Source organism: Onthophagus taurus, chromosome 8 (genome assembly GCF_036711975.1).
Source record: "Onthophagus taurus isolate NC chromosome 8, IU_Otau_3.0, whole genome shotgun sequence".
Lineage (NCBI taxonomy): Eukaryota > Metazoa > Arthropoda > Insecta > Coleoptera > Scarabaeidae > Onthophagus > Onthophagus taurus.
The window spans coordinates 14,433,020-14,445,913 of NC_091973.1; the positions used below are offsets into that span (position 1 = coordinate 14,433,020).

Here is a 12,894-nt window from a genome sequence, read left to right on the forward strand (position 1 = left end):
TACTCCTGGATGCCCTGTTGGAAGAGCGGTTCCAGGGAGTGGAGGTCGTGGCCTACGCGGACGACCTGCTGCTTCTGGTGAAGGGTGACAGCCGGGCGGAGCTGGAGGATCGGGGGAACGCGCCACTGGGCCGGGTCCAAAATTGGGTCAGTGAGAATCTACTGCAGATTGCCGGGACGAAGACTCAGATGTTGTTGTTGAAAGGGAGCCTGAAAAGGAAACCTATCCTTAAAGTCGGGGGTGAGTCTGTAAAATATTCACCTACTGTTCGCTATTTAGGTGTCGTCCTCGATGAAAAATGGTTGTTCCTTCCACATCTGGTGGAGGTCAAGGCGAAGGTGGTCATAATGGTGTCGAAATTGAAGGGCATCATGAGAGCGGAATGGGGAATGGGAAGAAGGTCACTGCGAACCATCTACTCCGAGCTGTTTCTGGGCGTGGCACTGTATGGTGCGGAACTGTGGGGTGAGAGGTTGGAGAACTCCCACCTACGGAGAAAACTCGCCTCCATCCAGAGAAGCATGTTAGTAGCGATGATGCCAGTGTGCAGGACGTCTTCTACGGAGTCGCTTCAGGTGTTGGGTGGTTGTCCTCCGTTGCAGTTGGTGGCTGCTGGAAGATACATTGCATTCCTGAAAAACAAAGGCGTTAACAAGGTAATACTAGATATAAGTTGTGATACCGAGGGATCTAAGAAATCTGAAATAAAAAGGTATATAAAACATAAAGTAATGGCCGTATGGCAAATTGGATGGGACAGTAGTGAAAGGGGTAGGGTCACTTACCGTTTTGTTCCTAAGGTTAAGGATAGGTGGCCCTCGTGGATGCGGATTGATTTGCACCTCGGTTTCGCGTTGACTGGGCACGGTCCGATAAAAGAAAACCTCCGCAGGTTGGGATTAGAGGAGTCGGATCGGTGATCCTGTGGAGAGGTGGAGTCGGTCGAACACATGCTGGGCGCTTGTCCTTTGTATGGAGAATTAAGGTCCCGATATTTAGCAACGCAGGGTCTGCGTACATGGGACGAAATACGTTTGGAAAAGGTAATGACGTCAAAACAAAGTTATTCAGAGTTCAAAATATTTTTAGACGGCTTGTTTAGTGTCAGAAGAAGCTTAACGTGACTGTGTTTGGCTATCTGTGATATTTACCTTATTTGTTTATCCGACGTGCGTTGAAATTGTCCTCTTCCGGAGATTCCGAGATGATGGCGGGCTGGTTCCTGCTGGGGACCTAAAACAGAAAGAAAAGTTAGTTGAGTGGGTTGTATATGTCTCGCCTTCGGGTGAGTCGTTTCAGTTGTGACAATTCTGTTGACCACAAGGTACTGGTTTTAAATTTCTATGTTGGGTGGAGTTGATGTGAGATGAGAGAGCGTGAGATTGTGGAGGATGGCTCTCCTGGTGTGCCGGGGGTTGGTCACCGCGGAGGAAGGTCTGGGTGCGGTACCGCCTTGGCAACGGTCACTTGTGTCCGTCTCTTGAGGGACTGCCGAACGGAAACGTAAGTCTGCCCCTACTGTCGTCAAGGCTTCTGGTAGCTATAAACGCTGAGCAGGGCTGAGATGGCAGAGGGAGGGCCTTTGGGCACCGAGCGGCTACGTGGAGGGTAGGTGTGTGCCCTCGGGGGAGGGTTCGAGGGGTCGTGCCGGGGGTTTGGTCGTGGCCTGGACTGGATGCCGCGGGGGTGGTCGTCGGTGCGGTGGCGAGTCGTCCTGGGTGAGTATGGCGGGAAGGTGTGAATTAATTGTTGTCCTGCGTTGGTCTTAGTCAGTGTAGCTCAGGTGAGTCGGCAGTGGTTTCCTGGTGCGTGGGGCCCCGCCTCCACGTGGCAGGGATGGTAACTTCTCCCTTCGGGGAGAAGGCAAAGTGGCCGAGTATATATGAGAGGAGAGATTGAAGCGGCTATGGGCAATGCCCTGGTACCGCACGTTGTGTTGAGTCTGTGTTGTGTGTGTGTCAGGTGACAACGACAAAAACCGTGGGTGTAGCGATACTTTCGCGTCGGTCTGGGTATGTTCATTTGCCGCGGCTTCGTGTTGACCTGGCGACAACGTCATGCGAAACAATCGCCGTTACAGCGAATAAATCGCGTTGGGTAAGGAGGAGTTTAAAACTTTTTCCATGACCGAATTCTAATTTAAACATACATTTTAGTGGCAGTTAGGAAGAGCTTCCATTTAACTGATAAAGAATATGAAGTGGTAGTAAGCAATTGGTTACGACAAGCGAATTTACGTTATAATAGGCGAAATAAGGAAACTGCAGATGAGATAATAAAGAATATTGTTATGTTCTTTTAGTATTCTTTCTTTCGTTTACTCGTCGCAATACGGAAAACGTAGTGCAAGAATCGCATCTCAAATATGAAACAAATTTAAAAATTTTGTGTTGCCATTTCTCCATATATGTATATTTTATGTAGTTTTGTACTTTTATGTTTTAGTTTTATGTAGGTTATTTAAATTTTAGTTAAATTTCTTAGTCTTGAACAATCATAAAAAGATGATGAAAGGGATCCCCAGCTTCTTCAGACTACAAGTAAAGAAGACCTATTTATTTTGTAAAAGTCTTATTGTTATAAGTGAGACCACATGTTGTAAAATTCTTTTTATCAAGAAAAATAAACAATTCCACGACTGTTGTACATCGTTTGTGGTACATTACTTGTTTTATTGTATTATCTGACATGTAAATTGTCATGTAACTGTTTTTGTAAGTTATTTTGTAATACTGATAGTTTCTCTTCATAAAAAGAATTTTACAACATGTGATATCTCCAACAACTAAGATAAAAAAAAATGTTAAATATATTATTATAATTATTATTATTAAATATATTATAGGTATTCTTTATTTGTAGTCTGAAGAAGCTGGGGATCTCTGGCGAAACATCACAAATATATGTGTATTAATTGAAACAATGTTTCGTTTGAGAAAAAAAATTCTTTCGGTTATTCATATATAAACAGAAGTAAAAATAATTAAAAGTACCACTAATATGATCTAAATTTAACTTTATATTTAAATGACCTACATAAATTATTGGAATGTTTATGTTTAATTTGTTTACAAATAAGAATTTTATTTTAGTTACCATTTTAATATATTTTGTATACATATTTACTAAATATATTTAATGCATACCTACTCTTATACTTACTTTATATGTCCTAATCAATGAGAAAACAGAATAGTAGAAATTATTGACTGATAATTTTGAAATTTGGTACAGTAGGCGGTAAGTAACAAGTATCGTACCATATCGTACTTCTATTATTATTTTTCCTACCTTAAGGTATGATTTTGTTGCAGCGTCCACCGTCTGCGCCCTGGGTGGTATGCTCAGAAATGCTTCCTCAGCATATGCATATCTTTTGAGGAAGCATGTATGAGCATCTTGTCCAGGATGCAGACGCTACACCTCAACGAAATTATATCTTTACATACATATCTACATCCCTGAAACGTCAACGAAACCTTTCAGAAATTATTTTTAAATATTTATGATACATACAATTAATGTAATGTAAATGTAAACAAAACATTACAGAAATAATTCAAAACCATTAATGAAACATTTTAGTAGTGTACCGTAATTGTCAGCTGTATGTTGCAGAAACGTTTCAATAGAAACGGTTCAATAAAACATAAAAAGGGTCGGACATTAGCAGTTTCAGACACGTTTCATCTATGTTTCAGAAATATGTCGAAGAAACGTTTCATGTTTCAATAATATGTATCAGAAATGTTTCTGAAACGCAAATTTGTTTACTGGGTGGGATGAGATGAGGCGAGACTGAGGAAATCAAGCCAGAGCAATTGTTAAACTGGATAAGAGAGATAAAAATAAAAGAGAAAAAGATGAGGGAAATAATCGCTCTGTGAAAAAATTTAAATCATAAAGAAAAAGAGTTTTAGAAGGTAAATTATTTAGATTGAAGGTATGTGAATATAGGTTTGTATAAATTCTGAATTTGGTCATTAAGCAAAGTAAAGTTATTATTATTATTATGTCTATGGATTTCTAACAATTCCAATAGATCAAGTCTATAGCTTTTTTGGCATTTATGAATAAGTGAAATATAATCAAAATTAATGTTATGTCCCGTTTCAACTCTATGTTTGTAAATATTTGATTGAATTTTAGTTTTGTGTTCATTAATTCTGTTTTCCAGTCTACGGCCAGTTTGACCCACATAAATTCCGTTACAATTAGAGCATCCGATTGAATACACCCCACTCTCCTTGAGAACATCAAATTGTTTATAATGATAATTGGATAAAAGTTTAAGTAGAAAATTATTGTTAGAAAAGGCTAACGTTATATTAAATTTTTTGAAAATATGTTTAGACTCCATAGTAATATGACTGAAAGAAATGGGTTTATAAATGGAAATGTTATCAGTTTTAGTGAATAAAGGATCTTTTTGTTGTTGTATTTTATTATGTAATTTACTAATGACATTAGAAGGAAAACCGAAATGATAAGCTAAGTTATAGATGTAATTAAATTCCTTTATTCTGTTGATCTCTGATAAAGGGTAATTAAGGGCTTTATTAATCAAGTATCTGAAATTAGCTAATTTATGTGACATGGGGTGGGAAGAATCAAATGGAATTGTGGTAGGAATAACTGTTGGCTTCCTAAAAATGTCATAAGTAATGGAATCAGAGTTATCTCTGGTAACAGTAAGATCAAGAAAGTTGAGAGTTTTATTCTCTTCAATTTCTAGTGTAAAGTTAAGTTTAGGAAATAAGCTGTTTAGGTAGTTATGAAAATCGTTTAGCTCGGCAGCACTCCCCTCCCAAACACAAAAGACATCATCCACATATCGAATCCATTTATAAATATGGGTTTGAAAAGGATTATTGTTGTTAATTATATATTTATTTTCAACATGATCAAGGAAGATGTCTGAGAGAAGACCGGACAAGGGCATGCCCATAGGAAGTCCTTCACTGATATGGGAAAATTCATTGTTAAAAGAACAATAGTTTTGAGACACGACATGTTTAAGTAATTTATTTAAATGTTCTGTAGTATTATTATTATTGAAAAAATCTTTAAAAATTTTAGAAACTAGGTTTAAAGTAAAATCAATTGGGACATTGGAATACAAATTTGTTACATCAAAGGATATTAAGATTCTATTTTTATAATTTAAATGTTCAGTTTGTTCAATGAATTTAATGGAATTATTAATCGAGAATTTAGGTTTGAAATTTATAGTTTTGAAAATCTTTAGTAAAAAACATGATATCTTTTCTGTGGGTGAGTTATTAAATGAAGTGATAGGCCGAATGGGCATGTTTATCTTATGTAGTTTGGGAAGCGAGTACAGTTTGGGAGTTTTTCGTACTCTTTATAGTTGTCGTTGATGATGGGGTAACCCGAAACTAGTACGACTTTATATAAATAAACGCAAGTTAGAAGTTTTTATATGGTTTTTATTTGTTGTACATGTTTTGTATATCTTCGATGCTGTATCCGTTATTGAGCCCTATTTTGCACTGAAATAAAATAAAGATCATTCATCGTTCATTTTGGTTATATTTAACAATTTATCTAAGTCCAATTGTAAATAAAAACTATTTCACCTTTGATTATTTTATCAACCTTAGTGATTATTAACAGAAACTATTCTTTTACAGAAAAAAGTTTAACTGGACAGCAATATTTGGTGGAAGAAGAAACTGGATTTTTCAGCTTGCTGTCCTAATCCTCGGTGTTGTCGATTAGATAAATTGTTAATACTATTTCACCAATGCATGTGTTACTTTAACGGGGCCATGATGCGACATTCGTACTTTGTTAATTGTGGTTCTCCTACTTAGAAATTCTATGAAAAGCTCTGTAACAATCACGGCTGAATCTTTTTTACCGTGCTTTCTTATTTTAATCTCCGCAGTTTTATTCCAACTCCAAAATCAGTGTAAATCGCTTTCTGGATGAGGCAACAGAAAAGTATAACAAAGTCTACGTTTAACCACAAGTTAAACACAAGCCTATAAATATTATAAGATGCCAATCCCATCTTTCTACTACTCAGTCACATCGCAAATCAGAGCCGAATTCTGAATAACACTTAAGTGAGTATCAAACAGTCTATTCATAGTAAATAATAGAACTAGCAAATAATATAAATCTAACACTAGAAATACGAAATGTGAAATACTTCATATATAAAAAAATAAGTTGATTACTTGTAATTACTAGCCAATGCCAATTAATGAATACCATTAACTAATCTTCTGGGACTGTTTCATTGACGCATTTACACAGTGGACAACACATTGACTATGAGCTATGAGTAATTATACTCATCTAGTATGAGTATAATTACCGTCTCCATAATAATACGGACACTCTCAACGCTCTCAGAACTGGGCATGAAACATTACGTGATGAATGTTGATTACCTCTTGATGTTGAGTACAAAAGTATTACAAATATTATTTTTTTTTTTATTTATTATAAATAAAACAAATCGATACTGGGGATAAAGTTTGCGTGACACGTTTCACACATCTTCCATCTACTAATGATGTACGCCGACTGGTTTTCAATAAACTGGTTCATTTTATTTTATCTCTATTTCTAACACGCCATTTATTGATGTTCGCTAACAGTACAACTTTGAAAATCCTTTTAGTAATATAATAATTGAAAAATGAACTTAGTAAAGGTTTCTCAATGTAGGTGCAACGCTAGTTCTCCGGTGCAGCTCGGAGAGCGTTTGGAAGTATGGTGTCAAGTCGTGGTGTTATGAGATACACTGCTTTAGATTGATGAATTTCGTAAATTTCTTTATGATAATTTTGAAAATTTGGGTAGATAGCTAATAATTTTGTTTCACAAAAAGTTAAAGTAGTGTAAGAATGCCGGTTCTAGACCGGAAGTTGCTCCTGCTGCTCCTGCGGTGACGTCACGCCTCAATGTATTAGGTATAGGGGGGGATACCAACTAAAGTTTGGGGGGAAAAAAATTAGGTTGGTATTAAAAGTAACTAGAGATCTAGGGATTTTTAGAAAATTAAATAGAAAAATTTAAATACAATGGCGCCACCTAGATTTGAGTGGTGTAAGTAGGACTGAGTTATGCGCACTCTGGTGTGTGGTGGATAAATAAAACACAAAATAAATAAATAAAAATTAATATTATATTTATTTTAAAACACAATTTCTTTTCTTCAAATTTTTTTTTACCATCAACCCTAATATATTTAAACATATTAAAGACACTGAACCTCTGATGATCGAAGATGCATCTTTCATCGCTGTGGTTGTTGTAGGTTGATCTTGTTTTGCGGAGGTTCCTCCTCCTTTCTTAGGATTTTTAACTTTAAAACTTACTTTAGGATCTGTCTTCAACCGGAGTAGTTGATAATGAAAATTATTTATTTTTCGAATATCAACTGGAGATGATGCTAATGTAGTATGTAGTAGTAGTAATCTCTAAGGTTTCAGCTGAAGGTGATGCAGTAACTGCTACGGTTGTTTCTCCTTCTTCTTCTTCTTCTCCGCTATCGCACAATGTTGTCGTAATAAAAAGAAAGAAGAGGAAGACCGTTGTACTTGAAATTGTACTAAACATTTTCTTTTATATCGCGATTTACGAACTAGACGAATTAGCAGCGGTTAAAAACGAACTGAATCGGGTCTTTCGAGTGCGACGGTTGTTAACGAATCGCAGGAAATATGCGGTAGGAAATGTGCGAAGATTAGATAAGAGGAAACTCGCTCGCAGATGATGAATAAGAATAATACATTTAATAAAAAAAATAATATATTTAATGAATAAAATAAATTTACCTGACGGACTGTTATATTTTTAAAATTTAAATTTGCTGAGCGTTTAAAGGCGTGCCTCCCGTCGGCGTCGCTTGAATGCGCATGCGCAGGAAATTAGGAATATTTCTAATAAAATTTCAGCCAACTTAAATACGACTAACTCTATTTTGTTAACATAAAAATCCAGTTCATTTGCTTTATTAAAACATAATGTTATTGACATAGAGTTGTTTACAAACTGATCTATATTTGATTAATCATACCAGTTAAAGGAACATATTTGAAAACTCTATCATGTAAGATTAAACAGTAGAGCGAAGTAGCATTAGCTATCTCTTCACTCGTTTCAAATTCAATGCGAATATCAACAGTTCCAACATTTAAAATATCATTTTGCCGTGAACAATCAACTACAATAATCGGTGTATGTGCTAAAAATGTATCTCTGTTAAACATTGGTTCTGCAAGTTCTCGATCGTAATAGGTTTTTGCGAAATTACAATACATTTCATATAAAACTGCAATTTGACCTGTCTTAAAATTTAAATTTAAAGCTTCATAGGGATATTTCTCACTATTTAAAAACACTTTCATATCTGTTAAATTACAGTGGTCAAATTGTGATGCAGAACGTAACAGATTATCTTTTCTATTGATTTGAAACCCTAATATAAAGTATCTGGGTTTTTCTAATTGAGTAGATGTTTTAATTGTCCATGTGTGTTGTCTACTTTTTGGTAATGATGGGTATTCATGTAAATCAAATGATCTAAATCCCATGTCTAATTCAATTCCTTGTTCAATGTACTCTAAAAGTTTTAAACGTTCAACATCGGCTACAGAAACATGAGGGACTTTCCATACTATTTTATTAATAGTAATTATCACATTAGGTAAAAGATTTTCGATAACATTCTTGTCTGAATTACTGCGTACTAAAACTAATTCTTGACGGAGATTTATCAAAATTTTATTATAATCTTCTGCGAAACCAAGAAAATATTTCAAGGGAACACAAAAATCAAAATCTCCTTTATTTTCATTTACTTTAACATTTGGATATTCGAAACCTGCGTTAGAGGCATGGTAGTATTCCGATCTTGTTAATGAGCAAAGATTTTTTAATGTGCTAGCTATTCCTGGATTTCTTACTCTGTCAATTACGTTCCCTCCACATTCAAATCGTACTTCACTAAACATATGAGCGATCGGATTTACTGATAATTTTGAATATTTATCAACGGTTCCGTCATCTTTCAATAGTTTCCCTTGTACGTAAATAAAAGATTGACTTGGTAACGTGTAAACGTCCTGTTGTTGAATTGCAATACGAATTTCATCGCTATTGTTAAACGAATTTGATGAGTATGGTAAATGATTATGATACTGAATCCGTACGAGTGAATTATCAAATTCTACTTTATCCGAGACGTTTAAGATACTCATATTGAATATTATTTTATTAATTGTAAACCTAATGATTCAAGAAATTGTTTGTTTTGAGGTGTTAACTGTTTCACAGTGTGAGGAGAACTAAAAGTATTGGTTTGATTTCGTGGGTTTATATAACCTTTCACCTTAAGAACCATTATTACTAGAGAGCTTTAAATGTAGTCTTATCTTGATGACTTCTCCTCTGAAATTGACCAACACTCCGTTTTGATCAACTATTTTAAGGGTAATATTATTAATTATTTGTGTATTCAAAGGCATATATATTAAATTGTGGGGAGTTTCTGATATTTTATAACCTTTAGGTACTGTAGGAAAAAATGAGTAGATAGTGTGCGCAGGTATGTCGTTGTGATAAGCTCCATGTGTTATGCTACATAGTACTTGTATAGAATTTACTTTAAATATATCTACAATATTGCGAGCTCTATGCGGGGATTTTATTGGGTCCAGTACATCTGTTTTATTAAATCCTAATATTGTTGAGATGGAGTTGTTTATATTAAAATCAATAGTTTTGTTACATGTGATCACTGCTTGTAGCGTATCCTCATTTGCTTGTAGGCTAAAGGTCACACCATTAATATTCTTTTCTTTAAGTTGTTTATTAATAGCATTCGAAATGTGTATTAATTCATAAGATCCTGTTGGTAGTGCTATCAATACATTATCTATTTTTAAGCAATTGTTTGTTTCATCAATATTTGGAATTGAGTTGTAACCATCAAAGCTTACAAGTGCCAGTTCATATTGATAATTAGGATTCAGTTCTATTGCAGGGTGGTAATTTGCTGTTAGAACAGATGTTTTTCCTACTAAATCAAACGTCCACATCCTTTGATTGTTGAAGCTATAATGCGTCCGATAGTAAGAAATTTAAACATAAATAACCACAATTACTTGTGTTATAGGTTTGATATTGATGGTGATTATATTTAATAATTACATTATTTCCAGCACTCTTGAAATAGTTCACAATTTCTTTACTTGGTTTTAAATTACCAAAACTATCAAAATAAGTAATTATATTTCCCTTCTTAATATAGGCTGTCCAATGAGTGCCAGGCCCTTTCACACTATCCAAGTTAATAATACCTCTTTCATTATTATTAATACGTATAGGCAATTTATCTCGCATGAATATCCCTCTAAACTCTGGTATTCCCAATATTTTTACATAACGCATCAAGTCAACGTTTGTTAGCGCTTTCTGCTGTTGTATGGTTTTTCTTGGCGTGTCTTTAAAAAAACACCTAATCCTTTTTTATATGGTTTTAAATATAGACCTTTACCTAAAGCTATTGATTCCATCGTTTGATTATGTCTTTGACTTTCCTTGAGGGCCGTTTGAGCTTGCTTCGCTTTATTGACAGCACTTATAACGGAAGCAGTGCCACCTGTTAAAGCTCCTAATGCACTTAAACCAGCAAAAATTGGAATGAGCGGAAGGATACCACCGCTCTTCGGAATTGTAATAACTCTAGAACGAGGTTTTTTTTTGACAATACCTTTTACGGCACGTAAAGCTAACTTTGCAGCAGATTTCAAATCAATAGTGCTTGACTCTTTTAATTTTATTTTAGCATTTTTAACGGCTCTATTAAAAGAAATGGCTTTTCCACTTGCTCTTTTCTTCATGATCATCCAATCACTTCAATGGTCAACAGACAAATGAATATTATATGTTCAGATTCAGACTTATATAGGAGTCAGTTATACCATAAACATGAAAGTGATAAAACAATCTTACACATTAAATATTGATGATATTGATAATCACTTCAATGGTCAACAGACAAATTAGAACATTATATATTCAAAATCAAACTGATATAAGAGTTAGTTATACAATAAACATGAAAGTGATAAAACAACCTTACACATTAAATGTTGATGATGTAACAATACAATTTAATAATAATAATCAATCACCTCAAAACAAAAAGCATAGTTATTTATTTCCAAATAATCTACGTTGCATAATATCCGGACCTTCTAACTCTGGTAAAACAAATCTGATAATTAGCTTATTACAGGACTATCCTTTAAAAATGTGTATGTGTATTCAAAGTCATTGTATCAAAGTAAATATGAATATTTGAGAAAATTACTACAGCCTATAAAAGGTTTAGGATATTATGAGTATAGCAGTAGTGATGACATAATGCATCCTTCCAAAGCGAATGAAGATTCGGTTTTTATATTTGATGATGTAGCATGCGATAAACAATCAATTATTCGTGATTATTTTTGTATGGGACGACATAAGGCAATAGATAGTTTTTATTTATGTCAGAGTTACACGCATATTCCAAAGCATTTAATACGTGATAATGCAAACTTTTTAATACTTTTCAAACAAGATGATCTAAATTTAAGACATATTTATAACGATCATGTAATACCCGATATGAAATTCAATGTCTTTAAGAAAATGTGTTCAATGTGTTGGAGAGATAGATTCGGATTTTTTGTAATCAGTAAGGAGGACGATATGAACAATGGTAGATATCGTAATGGGTTTCATTACTATATAAAACTGTGATTGTGTATGTTTCTATATCAGTCATGTTAGTGATACGAACAGGTGGAGAGCTGCATTTACCCGGCTATCAGTTCTGTGGACCTGGGACAAATCGCATGAAACGCTTAGCACGTGGAGATCCTGGCATTAATGACCTTGATAGAGCATGTAAACGTCATGATTTAGCCTATACACAATACACAGATTTACACAATCGACATATAGCAGATAAAGTATTAGCTGCAGAAGCATGGAAAAGAGTATTAGCGAAAGATTCCTCGATTGGTGAAAAAGCTAACGCATGGTTTGTTACTAACGCGATGAAAGTAAAACAAAAGTTGGGTTTCGGATTGGAGAATCCGAAAAAGTATCGGTGTTTCAACTGATAAATGCGGTTGGTCGGATAAAACGGATCGGTTAAAACCGGTCGGATAAAACGGATCGGTTAAAACCGGTCAGATAAAACGGACCGGTTAAAACCGGTCGGATAAAACAGATCAGTTAAAGCCGACTTGAACAGTTCCAATAAAACTCTACAGTAAGCACATGCATTAGTCAGTAAGTGTTCATTCATTGTACAGAAAACATGGATTCAAAACAATTAACACGAAAGCTTATTAAAACAAGAGAAAATGTGAAAAAGAAATTGGATAAATTAAAAGCAAGGAAACATAAATCTGAACATTTGCTTCAACAGCAATATAAAGCAGTAACAACCCCTTTAGAAAAAATAATTTCCACAATTAAACATCCTATTAAAGTTAAGAAGGGGGAGGAGGAGGAGGAGGAGGAAGAGCTTAAATCGGAGGAAGTTAAAGAAGAAGAATTTAAAACAGTAATACCTACAAAGAAAAGAAGAGTATCAAAAGCAGTACAAGCATCACGTCTACCAGAACTTCATCAACAACAACAACAACAACAAGCGCCTCAATCACCAACAATATCAATATTAAGCGATGACGATGACGATGTTTTTGCAACATCTCCATCACCACCACCACAACCAACGCAAACATCACCACCTGCAGCAGCAGCGACAGCAGCAGATGAATCTCCATTACCAGAAACTATGAATATTCCTGAAGAATCATTTTTCTTATACTTGGAACAATTTGCTCCTCTAAC

General features: G+C 34.9%; 1 protein-coding gene across 1 annotated transcript; it reads right to left on the reverse strand.

Moving 5' to 3' along the window:
• Nucleotides 1–8,036: 8,036 nt before the first annotated feature.
• On the reverse strand, nt 8,037–9,239 carry LOC139431231 (uncharacterized). The gene has a single exon (XM_071198870.1). The coding sequence runs from the start codon at nt 9,237–9,239 to the stop codon at nt 8,037–8,039; it is 1,203 nt and encodes a 400-aa protein (XP_071054971.1).
• Between the last annotated feature and the right edge of the window lie 3,655 nt (nt 9,240–12,894).